This window comes from Phacochoerus africanus, chromosome 9 (genome assembly GCF_016906955.1).
Source record: "Phacochoerus africanus isolate WHEZ1 chromosome 9, ROS_Pafr_v1, whole genome shotgun sequence".
Classification (NCBI taxonomy): domain Eukaryota; kingdom Metazoa; phylum Chordata; class Mammalia; order Artiodactyla; family Suidae; genus Phacochoerus; species Phacochoerus africanus.
Window position 1 is genome coordinate 87,483,299 of NC_062552.1, and position 20,662 is coordinate 87,503,960.

At 42.2% G+C, this 20,662-nt stretch overlaps 1 protein-coding gene across 5 annotated transcripts in view; it reads right to left on the bottom strand.

The window, feature by feature from the left end:
• Positions 1-20,662, bottom strand: part of MCTP2 (multiple C2 and transmembrane domain containing 2) — a 233,829-nt gene that overhangs the window by 145,065 nt on the left and 68,102 nt on the right. For all 5 annotated transcript variants that reach the window (XM_047794408.1, XM_047794405.1, XM_047794409.1 and 2 more), the window contains exon 5: positions 28-170. In XM_047794408.1, coding sequence (XP_047650364.1) covers positions 28-170 — 143 coding nt within the window. The remainder of the gene's footprint in view (positions 1-27; positions 171-20,662) is intronic.

Genomic DNA, 20,662 nt, shown 5'->3' on the forward strand with positions numbered 1-20,662 from the left:
GCAGATTGGAAAGTCATCTGTGATTACCTTTACACGGAGCTTTTGATCAAGGCTTTGGATTGGCAATACGACTATCTCATCCCAAACTGGATTCAAGTTCTTGTATATGACTTTACTTTTGTACAGAGTCTTCCCATTCAGCTTAAATTTCACATAAGGATCACTCGTGCCTTTAAAAGAAAAAGAGAGCAAGGCAGATTTAAAAAAACAAACAAAAAAAAACCAAAAAAACAGACATAGAAAACCTCCATTAAGGAAAGATTCTTTCCACACTCTGCAGGCTTAAAGCCTTTCACTGAGCACGCCCTGAACAAATGGCTCCCTGTGCAGAGACTGAGGGCCCCCGAGGTGGAGAGGGGAGAGAAATGAAACAATTTAGGGTAAATGACCGATTCTTCTTTGCCTTTAGTGGCAGAATATAAACGGGCTCCTTGAGCTTTTGCTGTTTTGTTTCATTGTGAGTATGTCATCACTCTCCTACTCACAAAAATTCAAGACATAAAATCCACTGGCACCAGCCAACAGTGTCAGGAGTCCTAGGGAGAAACCCACCCCTCCCAAGAATGGCAGGGAGTCAGTGCAATTGGAAAGAGACCGTTTTCAAACATTTGGCCAGATGGCTGACTGGACAGAACCCTGTACGTTCGAATATAATCATAATCAATCAATCAATCTCTGGAACCACTGGCTCAAAAGATGGAGGGACGGGACTCAGGCTGGAACTGGGGGCACAGAGATTAAACCGACAAAGTTGCCATTCTTCACTGCCTCCCGCACCTGCAGTAAAAGCGGAAAACATTGTTTTACCCTGGCCAGCTGAACACCCCATCAGCCAGGTCCTCAGCTAGCCTCGGGCCGACACCCCTGACCTGCCACCTCCTCCTGGGGAGCTTTGCAACAGATGCCAAGAGGAATGAATAATGTCCCACTAGCTCCTATGTCCAAGGCAGAAAGAAGGGCCCATGACGAACCCTCCTCCACACTTTTCAGATCAACTGAGAAAAAAACCAACGCCCACAAACATGATACAAGGATACTGTGTTGTGCGTGTGTGGCATGAGCATGCAAGAATGCTTCATACCAGGGACACTTAACGGTGGCTGGGATGCACTTGTATACTAATACGTAGTGAATAACGAATGAAGGAAGGAGGCACAAATGAATGAGTGATCCAAGAGGGCGCAGAGGCAGGCCAGCCCATGATGCTACAAAGCAAGAAAAACATGGGGTTTGGGGAGGTGTGCTGGTGTAATTAATTGTGAAACAGATGAGGAATAAGGGCTCAAATACAACCATCTGTTTTAGTCCCTGATATATTCCAGGTGCCTGGGACAGTGCCCACACAGGCCTCCCAGATTTACTGACATGCATTCTTAATATTACAGGCAAGCCAATAGAGTCTTAAGAATATTACACCAAAAATTAAGTAGGCTCCTCTGACACAAACATGTTCATACCCACCATTCATGGTTTCAATCATATTTTTCAGCTCTTTCTTAGCTTTCTATTCAGTCACAGGCCTGAAAACTACTGAGGATGAAGGAAATATGCATTTCATCTATTTTAACTGGAAGTCCTGTCACTTGAGAGCAAGATGACACACACTGGTTACAAGTCGTAACAGATTAACCAAGGTATCGATTTGATAATTCAGCCCTTCCTTTATGGCAAGGCGGCTAACTTTAAAAAAAAGAAATCAAACTACACAAACAGGCACACACAGAGTCAAAGCTCACGTTTTATAAGTCTGGCAACGAAGGGGCAGAAATGCAGCCACCTTGATTTTAAACCTGGACACGGGCGCGCCCGCACACATGCCACATTAAGCGGCAGTTCTGAGCAGGATAGTAAAAAACACAGGCATTCATAGCCATTCAGTGGAATAGTCACTAGTGAGTGAGTAATCTGCCCGCCCCTCCCCCTTTTATAGTACAAGAGAATACTCTGGCAAGTCAGATTTTAACAATCATTCTGAAATATATATATATTAAAAAAAAAAAGTGCGGGGAAAACTATAATAAAAAGAGGCCTTTAATTAAATGAAATTGCCACTCTGGGATCAGGTCTTCATGCTTGTCAGCGTGCTCTCAAAATAAACATCTCAAAACTAGGCCTCGGTGGTGTCACTTTCTCACAGGCAAAGCATACTGGGTAATCCCCAGGCATCTTGACAGCTACATAATGTTCAAACTGTTTCACGGGTGAATGGCGGCAGTTGCGTGAAAGAAAATATTAATGTCTGGAATTAATAGAAAAAGGGACCAGGGTTTACAAAGCCAAACAAGGAACGAGGGTGTCAAGTTAGTGCAGCGTTAATTGTTAGGGAAAATTTGAGAAAGGAGGGGGGCACACTGTGATTTTTCTCTCCGAGCCTAAGTGCCTCACTGTCAGGAAAGTGACATCTCAACTAGGCAGGTTCTGAAAAGGGGTCGCCGCTCAGGAATGCAACTCCCAGATTATACAAATGATGAGATGACACCTGAATGGGTGGACTTTAACCTTTTTTCACTGGGCGCTTCAGAAACAATGAGGCTCTTTGGTAGAAAGAGGTAGTGTGGTGTTGAGGGGGAAGAATGAAACTAGGAGGCCAGAGATGGTGCCTCCGTCCTGGGGTCACCAGCAGCTCTGCCATGTGGGCTCAATAGAGTCACAAAGCCTCAGATTTAGAACATCTAGGCAGTAAGCAGCCACGGCCAGAGTTTCCTGCTTCATGCAAAATGTACTCTGGTTCTATGTGTGCTGAGAGAGACAAACAGCCATTCACTGGTCCTCTGAACATGCTGGACCAATTTACATTCCCAACAATAATGTGGGACAGTCCTTATTTCTGTTCATGCTCAGTGACAGTCGGGACAGTGTTGTCTCCCTTGACCCTGTACTGGTCAGGCCTGCTAACATGCACAGACACAGGTGGCCCCAGCGCATGGCTCAGTGCTAGGTTCTAACGGGGACCACGAAGGAAGATCGATCCCAGATCCTTTTCTTCTGCACCTGGCGGGCAGCAGACATGCTATATACGTAACACAAGGTCTGAGAGGTAAGTGTCAAAATAGAATAGAGCTTGAGGGTTGGGCCAGTTCACAGGCGGGAGAGATTAGTTCTAGCTGGGGTACCCGTAGAGGCTGAAATAAACGAGATGGGAACTGAAACATGGGTGGATCTGGCCACACAGAGAAGGACTGCGGCCACTTGAGCTGGAGGCATTGGCACTGAAAGGGGAAAGAGACTAAAATGATCAGATCTTATGTCGTACCAAGCAGGCATTTCAATTTATCCAGACATGAAGGGGAGAAATGAATAATGAGCAAGCGAAAAAACCTGGCTTTGAGTCAGAGACTGCAGCAATCTAAAGTAACAAAATAAAGAGTTTTGTTTTGTTCTGTAATACAGGATGGTTTTGCTTTCCTGTTCTTTTTTTTTTTTTTCCCCACGAGTGTTAATACATGCCCATGACATTGAAAGGTATGAAAAGAAACTCTCTACCCTCTTCCTCGCTCCCATTCTAATGCACCAGTTTCTTGAGTGTCTTATAGGGAAAAAAAAAAATGCAAGAACTGTTTTTAACTCAAATGTAATCATATTAAATGCACTGGATTCCATATTTTCACAATTAAAGTACCTTGAAGTCTGTTCACATCAGCAACACAGATTCACTAGGTTTTTTTTTTTTAATCAACTGCATGCATTTTCATTGTGTTGCTGTATCTTATCTGACTAGTCGGTAAATAATGAACATGTACATCACTTCCAATATTTTTTTACTAGAAGAAAAAGTAAAACAGCAAGCATCCCTGTATGGCTATCTTGGAGTTCATATGTGATTATGTTCAAAAAGAACTGCAGAGCAAATGAATGTGTGTCTTTTCTGATCCCGACGGCCGTGGTCAAATTGTTCTTCCAAAGTCTGTCAGAATTTACACTTTCACCAAGAGTATATGCTTTGTATTTCTTTCTTAACATGTTCACCAACATTTGATATTATAAACCTTTGCTTTACATCAATGGCAGATGAAAAAATGATTATCTCCATTTTTCTCTATCATTAACATTTTGAGTAAAGCTTAGGGAAATTATCACATATCATTTGTCCATTTTTCTACGGGCTCATGGTTTGTCTTTTGCTGATGGGTTGGAACGAGCCCTTAATTACGGAAAGCAGCCATTGGCTGTAAATCTTGTCATAATTTGTTTAGACTTAATTCTTGCAACAAGTTATTTTCATTTTTATTTAGTCAAATTTACCAGTTTAATTGATGACATTGTAGTTCTGCTTACAAGAAGTTTTCTCACGATAGGATTTTAAATTAGTTCGGCCACGGTTCTTCTCACTGATTTTATAGTTTTTTGGGTTTTTTTACACTTAAATCTTTGGTCCATCTGGAATTATTTTAGTGTGAGAAGGAAAGAAATTTAGGTTTACTTATGAGTAAGAGAGTAAGATGATCAGAGGCAAACTTTAGAAATGTAAATCTGGCAGCAGCTTATAATTTGGAAGGAAGAAGAAAGAGGCTAAAGCAAAGAAACCGGTATTTGAGATAATACGGCCCCAGAGAGTTGAGGAAAAAGCTGCATCCAGACTCTAAGAAGCACCAATCCAAGGTTTCACACAGCATGATCCATGGAACACTCACCTCTCTAGATGCTCCATAGACCAAAAGGGTTATGTCATCAAAACCGCTGGGAAAAGCTGTTTATTCTTTTCTCATTTGGAACTTCCCTAGGGTAATACTAAACTCTATTAAGAATTGCATTCATGGCAAACAGCAGCAACAATAAAAACAGCTCAAACCTTTTCTATTCTGTATTTCACAAAAGTATTTAAATATGGAAAACATTTTACTCAGGGCACCTATGAACGTAATATTAAATTTCTCCAAATCAAACTCTGGAAGGTAAGATGTATGTTGCCTAGTATGCACTGTAGATGAATTAATATAAATATGTGATCAATGAATGAACAGACTTTGAAGTAAGATGGGCCTTGTATTAAAGTCCCATATTTCCCTTTTAGTAACTGTATCACCATAGGCAACATAATTTCCTTTTACGTTACCATCTTCCCCTGTAGATGGAAAAATACCAACTTCATAAGATTATTTTGAGAACTGAATGAACTAATACACTTTGACGACAAAAGGCTCTAGCCATTTACATGGTATGTGCTACTATTTTTAGTATTACTACTCAATTAACTTAAAAGGGGAGTATATGTAACAACATATGTAGTACTAATTAAATGTTCATTTACTTTAACTGTCCGAATAACATGTCCTGATAATTTGTCTCTACATACCCCTTCTATTATCATCTCTAAAGGTGTGAAGTTTATATCTCCTTCTATATTCAAAAGTTGAAAAAAAAATCCCTTTTCTTATATACGTCTCATAGGATCCCATGTGGTTTGGGAAAGTTTCCATGAAACAATCTGAGTTGTCTTGAAAGGAATGGATTATACAAACAGTAAAAATCACTAAGTATTCGTTGAGTACCGGTTACTGCTCCACCTACAGTCCTAAGGATTTCAGAGCAATCTGCAAATATAATCTGATGAAAATAATAGGCAACTCAATGAGAAGGATACATAACTCAAGTCTCGTCAGGAGAGAGTCATCAAGAACCACAGTATATGAAGATTTTGTTTTCCTCTTGGTACTGGGTTTATAACCCTGAGGGGCTATGGCCAGACTGAGAGTGTTATGGAAAAGATGGGTAGTATCAGTAGAATGCTAAATACAGCAGACAAAATCACATGGACTGGCTCAAGGATCAGTCTAAAATGCAAATAAGATATATCTGCAAGGAAACTCTAGCTTCAAACTTCTTTTTGCTTTTTATCATATAAAACCTGGTAGAAAAAGCAGAAAGTCAAGATGCATCAAAAACAAAAGGAAAGAAAGAAAATTACCACCACCTAGATAAGCTTAATATGTTTATATGTAACCAGACTTTACACAACACACAAACTTTTCATAAAAAAGAATTAGACTGTTTTCTTCAGTCAATAATTCAGTCCGTAATGTATCTGTCTCCTTCTATGCCCATAAGTATATTTCTACAGTTCAGTTTAGTGGTCATTTATATGTGCGTGTGTGAGTACACGCATACACATACTCTATGCTATATCATATAGTTTACTTACTATAGCATACAGTTTTTTATTTTTATTTATTTATTAATTTTTTTAGGGCCACACACATGACATAAGGAAGTTCCCAGGCTAGGGGTCAAATTGGACCTGCAGTTGCCTACACCACAGCCACAGCAACACCAGATCCGAGCCACGTCTACAACCTACACCACAGCTCACCACAATGTCATATCCTTAACCCACTGATCGGGTCCAGGGATCGAACCCGCATCCTCATGGATACTAGTTCAGGCTCATTTCCCCTGAGTGATGACTGGAACTCCTGTTTTTAAAAACTAGCATTCCTAATTTGAACTAAAAATCCACCACAATGTATGCAAACACTGTATTGGTAGGCAAAACCAATCAGCAAAGTCTATTTGCCTTAGTAATACAGTCTCCTAAAGAAAGGTTATCTTAAGCTAGTTTCCTAATTAAGTGCATTTCTCAGAGTTGTTGTTTTTTCACGAAAGGAAATTATCTCCATATTTTTACACTGAGTTCACACTGTGTAATATTGAAAAACTTCTGCCAGGAGAACTTAAGAGTTCAGCTTAAAGTCAATAATTATTTACTAAGTCTTTAGGGAAATTGAGATACATATAGATGAATTCATTCAGCATAAACAGTATTTGGAAACATATGAAAAGCATAAATTTGACTTTTTTCCCATCCTCTGGCTTAAGAGTAATAAGTGACTATTCATTCTACTTGCACACATGCATTTAGATTCTTTTCAATATATACGCCTGTTTAGAATTTTTTCTTCTTGCCAGAAAAAAGAACTAAACCTGAGTTGTTTTTACATGGGATACAGTGAGTTCTATCTTTCTCCAAGGCTGGCTAAATAGGAGTCAGAACTGATTCCAGAAAACAAGCAAGCAATGATTTTTTGAACAGCTGCTGCTGCCCTCTAGAAATAAAGCTGAGATTGCCAGATTAAGTGGTGTCTAACTGCAGCTTTCTTAACAGACCCCTTCAAAAACAGTATAAGCGGTTTTATGGAAATTCAGAGGGCATTCTCCCGTCTCCCTCTGTCACATGGAACAGGAAAAACAACGTTGCCTTTGCAGAGTATAGTCTACTTTTCCTTTTTTTTTTTTTTTTTTTTTTTTTTTTTTGCTTTTTAGGGCCGCACCCACGGCATCTGGAAGTTCCCAGGCTAGGGGATGAATCACAGCTACAGCTGCCAGCCTGCACCACAGCCACAGCAATGTGGGATCTGAGTTGCATCTGCAACCTACACCACAGCTTAGGGCAATGCCGGATCCTTAACCCACTGAGTGAGGCCAGGGGATTGAACCTACATCCTCATGGATACGAGTTGGATTTGTTTCCGCTGCGCCACAACAGGAACCCCCTAGTCTACTTTTGTTAAGAAAGTGGTACATTCGTGTTTAGCAAAGTTCCAAGCTGGCTTTGATCCACTAAAATCAAATGTGGGGAACATGCACATTTTCAAGATCATGTTGACCCTTCTGCAGATGGTGGCTGCATGCTTCTAGGAGCTGTTCTTTTGTTTGTTTTTTGTTTGTTTGCTTGTTTCAGCCTTGCCAGCAGTATCTGTAAGTTCGGGAGCCAAGGATCAAACCTGCACCACAGCAATAACAACACCAGGTCCTTAAACTGCAGAGTCACCAGGGAACTCCAGAGCTGTTCTTTTTTAAATTTTTTTTATATTACTCAATGAATTTATTACATTTACAGTTGTACAATGATCATCACAACCAAATTTTTTAACATTTCCATCCCAAGCCCCCAGCATCCCCTAATTCCCCCAACTTCTCTCCTTTGGAAACCATAAGTTCTTCAAAGTCTATGAGTCAGTATCTGTTCTGCAAAGAAGTTCATTGTGTCCTTTTTTCGGATTCCACATGTAAGTGATAGCATTTGATGTTGGTATCTCACTGGCTGACTGACTTCACCTAGCATGATAATTTCTTGGTCCATCCATGTTGCTAAAAATGCTGGTATTTCATTCCTTTTAATGGCTGAGTAATATTACATTGTGCATATGTACCACATCTTCTTGATCCACTTCTTGGTCGATGGACATTTAGGTTGTTTCCATGTCTTCACTATTGCAAATAGTGCTGCAATGAACATCGGAGTACATGCGTCTTTTCAAGTCATGGTTTTCTCTGGATAGATGCCCAGGAGTGGGATTGATGGATCAAATGGTAGTTCTATGTTTAGTTTTCTGAGGAATCTCCATAGTGTTTACCACAGTGGTTGCACCAATTGACAATCCCACCAACAGCGTACTAGGGTTCCTTTTTCTCCACACCCTCTCCAGCACTTATTGTTTGTAGACTTTTTGATGATGGCCATTCGGGCTGGTGTAAGGTGGTACCTCATCATGGTTTTGATTTGCATTTCTCTAATAATGAGTGAGGTTGAACATCTTTCATGTGTTTTTTGGCAATCTGTATGTCTTCTTTGGAGAATTGTCTATTTAGATCTTCTGCCCATTTTTACATGGGGTTGTTTGTTTTTTTTTTTATATTGAGCCGCAGAAGATGTTTATAAATTTTGGAGATTACTCCCTTGTCAGTCGATTCACTTGCAAAGATCTTCTCCCATTCTGTGGGTTGTCTTTTCGTTTTGTTTAGGGTTTCCTTTGCTGTGCAAAAACCTTGAAGTTTGATTAGGTCCCATTTGTTTATTTTTGTTTTTACTGTCATTACTCTAAGAGGTGGATCTGAGAAGATGTTGCTGTCATTTATGTTGGAGAGTGTTTGGCCTATGTTTTCCTCTAAGAGTTTTATAGTATCTGGTCGTATATCTAGGTCTTTGATCCATTTTGAGTTTATTTTTGTGTATGGTGTTAGGGAGTGTTCTAACTTCATTCTTTTACATGTGGCTGTCCAGTTTTCCCAGCACCACTTATTGAATGGGCTGTCTTTTCTCTATTGTGTATTCTTACCTCCTTTGTCATAGATTAGTTGACTGTAGGTGCATGGGTTTAATTCTGAGCTTTCTATCCTGTTCCACTGATGTATATGTCTGTCTTTGTGCCAGTACCATACAGTTTTGATGACTGCAGCTTTGTCGTATAGTCTGAAGTCAGGGAGCCTGATTCTTCCAGCTCCATTTTTTCTTTTTCAGGACATCTTTGGCTATTCTGGGTCTTTTGTGCTTCCAAACAAATTTTAAAATATTTTGTTCAAGTCCTGTGAAAAATGTCCTTGGTAATTTGATAGGGATTGCTCTGAATCTGTAGATTGCCTTGGGCAGTATAGCCATTTTGATAATATTGATTCTTCCAATCCAAGAGCATGGTATGAAAGAGCTCTTCTTTTGTTACCAACCTCAGAATAATTTCCTTCTAGACCATCTAAGGTCCACACTGTTTCATGTGTTGCCACTCAGGACATCCTGGTCACACTCTTCCTGAACTTAACTCCCAGTGTAACTGACTTCCCTCTCCCAGGGAGCCCACCATGTGCACAAGCCCAAGGGCACCTTGGCCAAGGCCTGCCCATGACTGGCCCCTATAATGTAATTAATCAAATTTGCCCAAATCCAGTTTCTTTTTTTTTTTTGTCTTTTTGCCATTTCTTGGGCCGCTCCCGCAGCATATGGAGGTTCCCAGGCTAGGGGTCTAATCAGAGCTGTAGCCGCCAGCCTACGCCAGAGCCACAGCAACGCGGGATCCGAGCCGCGTCTGCAACCTACACCACAGCTCACGGCAACGCCGGATCGTTAACCCACTGAGCAAGGGCAGGGACCGAACCTGCAACCTCATGGTTCCTAGTTGGATTCGTTAACCACTGCGCCACGACGGGAACTCCAAATCCAGTTTCTGAAAGAACTTCAAATGGCCAACCAACAGTAAGATCAAAGTCTAGAAATTATCAATGTTACCAAAACTTGCTCATTTTAACTACTTACAAAGTTTTATCAGACTGGTTTATTTTGACTATCTATAAAGTTTGCATGGAATAAATATTGGGAATTAAGAGAGGTGTGGGGAGTGAGGGCTTCCTAGGGCCTTCAGGTTCTCCCCCTGTACCACGCCCCTCCCCAAACTTCCTCAGCCCCACCCAAACACCCCACTCCAGAGATTCCTACCTTCCCTACTCTCTGTCCCCTCCCCACCTCTGCTCACCCTAATAGCCCCTCTTTTTCTGTCCTTAGTTATCCCCCTTCTGGGATCTGCAGCTTAGGCCATCATGTCCATTTTCTTCTATAACTTTATTTGTCCGGAGACCAATTAAATATTATTTAAGATGGCACTTTTGCTTTGTTTTCATAGCTGATTAACTAATATGACCTGGAGGCCTTCAAAAGCTGTTTTTAAAAGTTCTCATCCAATGGCTTTAAACACTTAATTTTATAAACAGATGAACGAAAAGCACTGTCAAATTGTCAATATACCAATGAGTTCAGTAAGTTCAGTAAATGGCCATTTGTTGAATAGATTATTGAACAAACTGGCTTCTGGTGAGTGGTCGACAAGAACAGGTGCCTGCAGCCCTACTCTTTTTTTTTTTTTTTTTTATGGCTGCACCTGTGGCATATGGAAGTTCCCAGGCTAGGGGTCAAATCAGAGCTGCAGCTGCTGGCCTGTGCCAGAGCCACAGCAACTCGGGATCTGAGCTGCACCTGTGACCTATGCTGCAGCTTGTAGCAATGCTGGATCCTTAACTACTGAGCAAGGCCAGCAATCAAACCCACATCTTCATGGATACTGTGTTTGGTTCTTAACCTGCTGAGCCACATTGGGAACTCTTGATTAGGTGATCACTCTTGATTAGGTGATCAGAAGCACACAGGGTGTAAACTTTTGCTTCGAGGCAGCTAGCATGGTCCCTGTAACACCAAAAAAAGGAAGAATCCAGGTAAAAGAGGACAGCATGACTGCATAGAAAAAAGGAGAGGTAAGGCAGTGGCCAGGATGCAGCAACATAAAGATACCAGAAAGTGCTGAGGGGACAGAAGGAAACAAGGCAAGAGTAAGCCAGAAAGCAGCTGCCTAGAGTCTCTAAAAAGGGTCAAACCTCCCTGATCTACAAGTCTGTCAGCTCTCAGTTTTCCAGAAATCCATGGGAGGCCTATGCCAAAGTGCACACAATTATTCATACCTTAGAATTCCCCTTTTTATTAATAAAAGGACTTAAAATGTCCCCTGTCCAAGCTATCGTTTAAGTACAAATCTAAGTCTCACGACACGGACACTAGCTTTTATGGAAAAGAGACAACAAGACTGAAGTTTAGTATAACAACATTCACAATGGGTGTGATCTCATTTAATCCTCCAAAATAATAAGAGAGGGTGTTCCCGTCGTGGCTCAGCAGTTAATGAACCCAACTAGTATCCACGAGGACATGGGTTCAATCCCTGGCCTCGCTCAGTGGGTTAAGGATCCAGCAGTGATGTGAGCTGTGGTGTAGGTCACAGATGTGGCTCGGATCCTGAGCTGCTGTGGCTGTGGTGTAGGCCGGCAGCTCCAATTCGACGCCTAGCCAGGGACCCTCCATGTGCTGTGGATACAGCCCTAAAAAGAAAAACAAAACAAAACAAAAACACTCTTTATGTTGCAGTTTTAAGGCTGAGGACAGTTCATGAGCCCCCAGAGCCACACCTTGGCCCGATACCCATTTCACTCTAAAGCCCTCATGTACAGCCATACTTACTTAATACCCAAGTGTGACCCCCAAGATTCAGATATTCCTTTCACCCAGAAGCAGGGAGCCTGTCCTGTGCCCTACAATCTGGTAACCCCTTTAACCAAGATGCTGTGGTGACAATGACTCCATGTTCCTTCCAAGGCTATGCCAAAGGTGACACGGCGCCTGCCTTGTGCACTGGACCTTCATGTCAGCAGCCCTGAGCTGACTCGTGAGAAGTGGGACCATTCTGAGAGCTCTGGGCTGTGGGGAAGCCAGGCCTCATGGGGAACAGCCCTCCTCTTCCAATCATCCCACCTCAGGTTCCCAACACAGGCATGAACGGGCCTTTGAAGCTTCAGCTGACAGAGTCACCCCCCATGTTGCAAGTCTTCCCGGCTGAGGCCCCAGAGTATGTTAGCAAAGACAGGCCATCCCCACTGTCCCTCATCCCGTTCCACACTCCAAAATTCACAAACATGTGCTAGTGCTGGGTTGCCAAGATTGGAGATTCCCTGTTACCTGCTGACAGTCTCCAGAATAACAGCCGTGCTGTGCGCCCCACCTCAACCTCAGCATCTGAGAACATGCGAGGTGTCGGGCATGACGGAACTAAAGGCTCACTGCTGGTGCTGACATCCACATTAAGCCACAGGAAAAGTCACAGACATGTGGAAATACACAGCTACACCCCTGTGGACTTATCCTTGTGTAAAATGTACACACGCCCTCTAGCAGAACACGCCATAGTGACATCACAATCAAAGAAAGTAAAGAGAACCGCCTGAAACACAGCACGCATGTCACACATGCTACATCAGGATAAAAACGAATGGATAGGAATTCCCGTTGTGGCTCAGGGGAGACGAGCCCAACTAGTATCCATGAGGATGCTGGGTTGATCCCTGGCCTCACTCAGTGGGTTAAGGATCTGGTGGTGTTGTGAGCTGTGGTGTAGGTTGCAGATGCGACTCGGATCCGGTGCGGCTGTGGCTGTGACGTGGGCTACAGAGCCGATTCAACCCCCAGCCAGGGAACTTCCATGTGCCACAGGCATCTCCTAAAAAAGAAAAAAAAAAAAAAAGAATGGATAAATCCGTCCCTCTTGAAAAACCCCATTCAGCCAATGGAAGACATGTGGGATTCAAGTCAATGACCTCGAGGTGGGTGTAAGGCAATTTGTAACACTGGCCTTAAGAACATAGGACATCACACACAGGACGTGGGAAGCAGGCCAGTTTTGCTCCAAAACTCTTTGTAGCACTGGGGATGGGATCCCAGTGAAGGAACAGGTAGCTGATTATACAAAGCAGGGGAGCATCAAGACCTTCTAATCAACCTCTGGGGATGCAGAGTCTCAAAACAAAGGCCAGCAACAAAAACCTCCAGAGGCAAGGGCTCAGCTGTGGGAATCCATGAAAGACTCTTAGGATAAAAAGGACTGACCGATGCTGGTCTATATCCTATGGGAAAAGGGGTAAAAAGAAGCAGGTTTCCAAACTCAGCCCCCAGTCCCTGCTGCAGGACCAGGGCAGGCTACAAGGGCAGAACCAAGGCAGGCTTCTGATCAAGTGAGGAAATCCAACTGCTAGGTGAGTTTTAGGATGGGTGCTTGCATCTTTCAAGTTTTGAGTTTGCTCTGGAATGAGTATCCTTCTAAAGATGCTGGCCAGGGTATTTTTGCTGCTCCCATACAAGCACGCCGGTGATCTTGCGCCATCTGGTGTTCAGAGAAGGTACTCCAATGTGCAGCAAAGCCCCAGTTTTTGGAAAATTAAGTACTGACCATGACCTTTCCAGGCAGTAAAACCTGTGATGTTCCGCTGGCACCCAAACAGAACAACACATCCATCGGAATCAAAGAGAAATCCAAGAAGCAGACCCTCACTGGTAATTAATACCCGATTAAAAAGTGGCCATCAAATCATTAGGGAAAGGAAAATTTAGTCCCAGTTAATTAAAGAGCCATTTGGCAAAATGTAAAACTAAGTTCTGACTATGGGCTAAAAATCAAAATAAACTTGAGGCAGATCAAAAAGATCAATGAAAAATGGAAAACTGGGTAGAAAAGAGAATAAATATAGGTTAATGTGTATTTCTCTCAGGAGAGAAAAGGCCTTTCAAGGTACAAAAACAAAGGAGGAAACGCTCCACAATAAAATTTTAACACTTGAAAAGATGTTTGCAACAAAAACTTTATAAACAAAATTAAAAGGCAAATGGCAAATTAGAAAAATATACATGAACACATCGAGAACCAGAACAGTGAGCAACAGTGATGGATGGAACTGACTGTTTTCAAAAGAAAAGCAAATATCGCTTAAGCAAACATATCTTAGGGTCCAAATTTACTAACGGAAACTAAAACAAAACCATGATGATACTTTTTCTCTCTCAAAATTAACAAAGACAATCTACACACAGCGTGGGTGAGAAACAGGAAATAGATCACACATATGCTCCCGGTGGGTGAGCAAAATAGAGGCTTTGCTCAAGAGTGAGCTGGCAGTTCTATAAGGAGAATCTTGAGGTGTTCAGATCAGGTGACAGAAAACACCCAACCCACTGTGATAAATGACTTGCAAAGAAATGCAGTTTGACACACGGATATGGGCACATTCTTGCACAATGATTACTACTAATTCAAATCTGGAATAACAACATAATCTGGAACACTGATTAAACAAGGAAGGTTGTACTATGACATTTATAATTTCTTTTCAAAGTTAAACTTTCATAATGTAGACAAAATATATGCAGGGCAAGAAAGGAAGGATAAGTTAGGGGGCTGGGATTAATATATACACACACTGCTACATACAAAATAGATAACCAACAAGAACCTATTGTATAGCACAGGGAACTATACTCAATATTTTATGTATATAAAATATTAATATGTAATATACTAAATAATAAATATCAAATGTAATAACCTATAAAAATAACCTGAAAAGAATATATATGTGTAACTGAATCACTGTGCTATACATCTGAAACTAACATGACATTAGAAACCAACTACACTTCAATAAAAACATAAATATGTGAGGGAAAAACAGCAAATTATCAAGTAATTTGAAGTCAGATCCTATTATGCTTTAGAACAAAATGTTTCCTTCTTTTTTTTTTTTTTTTAAAGTAAGATCAGGAGTTCCCGTCGTGGCTCAGTGGTTAACGAATCCAACTAGGAACCATGAGGTTGCGAGTTCGATCCCTGCCCTTGCTCAGTGGGTTAACGATCCGGCGTTGCCGTGAGCTGTGGCGTAGGTCGCAGACGTGGCTCGGATCCCACATTGCTGTGGCTGTGGCGTAGGCCGACAGCAACAGCTCCAATTGGACCCCTAGCCTGGGAACCTCCATATGCCATGGGAGCAGCCCTAGAAAAGGCAAAAAGACAAAAAAAAAATTAAAAAATAAAGTAAGATCAGTACAATATTTTTACTAGAAGATTCCAGTGAGTAATGACCTCCTGGGATGATTTCATCCACACCAAGTTTTCCATGTTGGTCACTATGAAACTTGAGGGGCATTTTCTGAGTTAAATTTAAGATAAGGAAAATAAAACCATCAATCCACAGTAGAGTTCTTATCCAAATAAGGCACCTTTAAAAACGGGTCTCTCATTTCTGCTGTCACACTGACAAAACAGCAGAAACTAGTCTCAGAAAACAGCCTTAACAATGCCGTTGTCCCAGTGGCAGTGGGCAGGGGTGGGGGCTTACAAAATCTACTATGATTCAACCCTAGCACAGGAACTTCCATATGCTGCAGATGCGGCCCTAAAAAAAAAAAAAAAAAAAAAAAAAGGAGAGAGAGAGAGGGAGAGAGAGAAGCAAAATTTATGCACACTGTGGAACAAGTTAAAAAGAAATTGGGAAGAAGGGCCCAAAATAAAACTGGCCGAAATGCCTTTCCCAGAGCAAAAACACAGAAATAAAACCCAAGTGAGAATAATTAGAACCAGACACAGCAAGAATTGCTAATGGTCACTGTGCACTGCAATGACACCGTCCCCACCACACACACATTGCCATAAGCACACACCAAGTTAGTCCCCACAACTACTGCTAGAGGGTATCTGAGCTGATCCGTGACTCTTATCCACTATCCAGTGCCTCCCAACAGTTCACATCCTAGCACACAAAAGGGCATTTTTGTTGAACAGAATGGAGTATACAGAAGAAACTGGTGAGGGCCTGGTCCAAGCCCACAGAGCCACCTGGGGGCAGAGAGGTGAACCCTCACTGTACCCCATTCATAGCATACCTGCTAGGAAGCTACACAGCTGCTCCTCAGTACACAACACAGTGTTCTAGAAACACCCCACCTGTCCCCCGATCACAGCCGCAACACAAGAACATTTCTCTCCAGGTCTAATATAAGAGTATCCTTTCCATTTTAAAGGAGAAATATATCATCATAAAAATGGCTCAATCTTTAAAAACAGTCTATTAAACAGCAAGAGGAAAACAGGATGGAAATCAGAGGTACCTGACGTTTGAACATTTTAGTAGCAGTTTAGTAATTTATTAAATCCCTATCACATGGCCAGCTTTTCACTCTAGTGGGAGATCTTTAAAATTTCTGTCTAAACCATTCCTTTCAAATAGGAAAAATGACTTATCTAATGTGTCTTGTCCTGTATCTGAAAATGAAGCTATCCGTGCTCTTAAAAACACAGGCCAGTTGTCTACATGGGGTGCGATTAAAGAACCATTTGCTCAATGAATGAATGGGTCATGAATTTTCACTGCCTGAAACACATCAAGAAGACAACCATGAACTCTTCTCAACACTCAGCCCTACAGCCCTAGTGATGTTACAATGAACTGCAATGGACTATTCTTTCCCTTTTGCAGTACTGAAATATGGCCACCAGAGGGCATAAGCAACCTAGTACTACATTCCATAGCAGGATAGTACGTAACTGCTTTCACATCGAAGGAAAATACAGGGTTTTTGGACAAGGGATGTTGTTTTCCAGGATTTAAGCCTGGAGTGGAGCATTTTTCCCAGGACAAGAGGCCTGCCCATGTCACATGGTGCTCATGAGAGGTCTAGAAAAGAGGGCTGCTGGCATTCACACTGTCCATTCAAGGACACCGAAATAAGTTCTTAGCCACGTCCCCTCAAGTGGGAAACTGAGTCAGGGTTCAATGTTCTATATGCATCAACCAAACTATGAAACAGTTGGACTTAAAATGAACTGATGTTATCACATTTCTTCTGCTATACCAATCTTAAAACTGTAGACCCCCACAAAGAATTACCAGACAATGGCCCAGATAAAGAACTTAAAACATGCATGTTTCTGGTTTGGTCAAAAATAATACAGCCTGGGAGTTCCCGTCGTGGTGCAGTGGTTAACGAATCCGACTAGGAACCATGAGGTTGTGGGTTCGGTCCCTGCCCTTGGTCAGTGGGTTAAGAATCCGGCGTTGCCGTGAGCTGTGGTGTAGGTCGCAGACGCGGCTCGGATCCCACGTTGCTGTGGCTCTGGTGTAGGCCGGTGGCTACAGCTCTGATTCGACTCCTAGCCTGGGAACCTCCATATGCCGCGGGAGCGGCCCAAGAAATGGCAAAAAAAAAAAAAAAAGACAAAAAATAATACAGCCTGGAGAACTTCTCAGAAAATAGAATGGGAAGGACATGAGGAATATAAAGCAGCAGAAGGAAGACATTAGGAGGAAGATGCAGCATGGAAAGACAGAGCAAAGGAAAATTAGATGACAGGGAAGGAAGGACAGTGGCACAGGTGACAGGCCACTGGCTGTAACGGGGACAAAGCAGAGACAGGAGTTTTTCTCCTAGAGACATTCTTGGGAAGGTGGGCTTAAGGCAATGCCTGGGCATTTTATAGCAATCAAGTGAGGCTCATTCCTAGACAGGCTTTGCAAGCCAAGTTTTCCAGCAAAAAGAAAAGATGAGGCTGCTTAGTTAGCAAGGAGCTTCCCCAGTAGGGGGTTGAGCCTAGTCAAGGTAAAGGACCACATGCCGGGAAGAGGCCATCTTCTAATGCGGCCACACTTTGACAGCAACTCCTCAAAACCTCTCAGTGTTCCATACGCTTATCTCCATGGTGACGCATGGATGGACAGGCACCTTCACGACAGCGATGTGAATTATTACGCAATCTTCACTCACTAACTCCAGTTCTTTTTAACGACCTCCAGGTTTTGCTGGATTTACTCCATGAACACATGCATGTGTGCACACACACGCCTATCTATATGTTCTGTAGGAGGATAGACAAGCTGACAGCTTAAGACCCTAGGATGCTCTGGGTGGGATACTCGGGGAGGGGCGGTGACTACATAACACCGCCTTCCTGACACCATTGCTAAACCTGTGCATTGCTCAGAAGCCATAGGCCCCTCCTAACTCTGCAAAGAACAATTAGCAACTTCCTAATATAACAAACTTCCTCAAAATTCCCAGAAAAATCTCAAAATCCCACCTGGACAGTCTCCCTAACAAACCAGCCCTAGGTTTGAGCCAGAGAAGTGAGAGATTCAGATAAAATGTGGACAGCACTTCTGTCAACAGGAAGTCCTTTGTTTAGCACTTGCAGACTGGCAGCAGAACTGGGGGGGAGGGGCTAATTGGGGGGTGCTACTTCTGAAAGACGCTCCCTGCCTTGTTTCCAGATGGGCCAGATGACATTTTAGTCCTCAATCACAAACCCAGTAAGCACCTCTGAAATCCCCCCTTTTGTTTTGTTTTTTGCTTTTTAGGGCCACACCTTCAGCGTATGGAGATTCCCAGGTTAGCTGCCAGCCTACACCACAGCCACAGCAACTCGGGAGCTGAGCTGTGTCTGTGACCTACACCACAGCTCACGGCAACGCCAGACCCTTAACCCACTGAGCAAGGCCAGGGATCGAACCTACATCCTTATGGACGCTAGTCAGATGTGTTAACTGCTGAGCCTCAATGGGAACTCCTGAAGCCCCTTCTTGAGGTATGTTAGAAACACCTTTTCTTGAGAGAGATATGATAACTTTTCACTTTACTGACAAGCAAAAAAATACAGGGGAAAAATGACTTTTTAGTACACAATCTCTCTAGATTTTTCTGCATTATTTTATGTCACATTACTGAGATGCTTTCTAGACACTTCATTGGAAAGCATGAGCTTCACAACTTGATCACTTTATCATTAGATTATACGTCCTTTATTTTAAATAAAGATTTGCTCTGCTACTCTAAAAAGCAGTTTCCCCAAGAGTAAATTTAAAATCAGATCATAATACTATAGACTGAAGTCAGCAAACTTTTGAGGATAGGTCAAATCTAGCCTAGTGCCTGTTCTTATAAATAAAATGGTACTGGGTTATGGTCACATCACACTAGTTACTATATTACCTATAGCTGTCTGGTCACCATGCCAGCAGAGTAGCTGTCACCAAGTTTATGGACCTGTGATCCATAAATCCGAAACTATTTATTTTGGGCACTGTACAGAAGAGGTTTGCAAACCCATGTTCTATATAGAATGTTACATAAACAGCAATGATTACATAACAATCCAAAGGAAACACTGAACTCTTCCCTCAGCTGAGAATGAGTCACCAAAAATGCTTTCTTTTTCTCTCTCTCTCTAAAAATTCACCAACGGTGATGGCACAGCGGGGTTAAATATCCTGGAGCAGGTCCTCTGCAGCCAAGGGTGGAACACATTTCAACAACACTTTGAAGGTATCCTGTCATTACAAATCAGTATTTGATCAATTTAACTAGAGAATTCAATACATACAAAATAAAACATAAATCAAATCCTAAGGGCCAAGGATCCAAGGGCCCCCGGATGGGGAGCCTGACGTGGAACTCAGGGATCAGCTCACCACTGGGAGTCAGGGTCACGGGCCACGTTCTTTACCATTGCTCATTAATTACTATAACACACTATCATTTCTCGATTGTTTTCTCTATATATGATACTCAGCTATATATGCTTTCCTTTTTTTAACTTTTTTTTAATTGAAATACAGCTGATTTACAATGATTCAGGTGTACAGCAAAGTGATTCAGTTACACTTCTATATACAGATATCTTCTTTTTCAGATTCTTTTCCATGATAGGTTATTACAAGATATTAAGCATAGGCAATCCCGTCATGGCTCAGTGGTAACAAACTCGATCACTATCCATGAGGACGCAGGTTCGATCCCTGACCCTACTCAGTGAAATAAGGATCCGGCATTGCTGTGAGCTATGGTGTAGGTCACAGATGCAGCTCAGATCCCGCGTTGCTGTGGCTGTGGTGTAGGCCCATGGCTGTAGCTCCAATTCGACCCTTAGCCCAGGAACTTCCATATGCTGGGGTGCAGCCCTAAAAAGACAAAAAATATATATATATATATATATTTATATATATATATAAAGTATAGTTCCCTGTACTATAGAGTAGGTCCTTATTCATCTGTTTTATATATAGCAGGGTATATCTGCTAATCCCAAATTCCTAACCATTTTTTTTTTTAATTCTTAGAACTACATTATAGAGCAAGTTACACCATGCCCATTTTACAGTAGATTAATTACATTACAGAGAGAGTAAGTTGCCAAAGGAAATTCAAAGCCAAGAAGTAGATTGTAAGGCCCCAAATCTGTCCCGCAGAGCCACCTGCTCTGAGTCCTGCCTCAGCCACCGCCTCCCAGTGTGTCCCTGGTCAAGTCCCTTAGCCTCTGTACTTCAATCTCCTAAATGAAGACTTCTGCTAAATCGGTTGAAGCCGGTGGTTTGCAAGATATTCTAAAGTTGTCTTTTTTCTGGACTTTAACTACCAGGTTCCCGTCCAGTACCCGTGTGATGCTTGTCCCAGGGACGGGACTGGAACCGCGCTTGCAGAGTCAAGGAGTGAATGAAGGAACTCCATTCCTCCTGGGAGGACAGTTTCGCTTTTGCGACTGTCTTT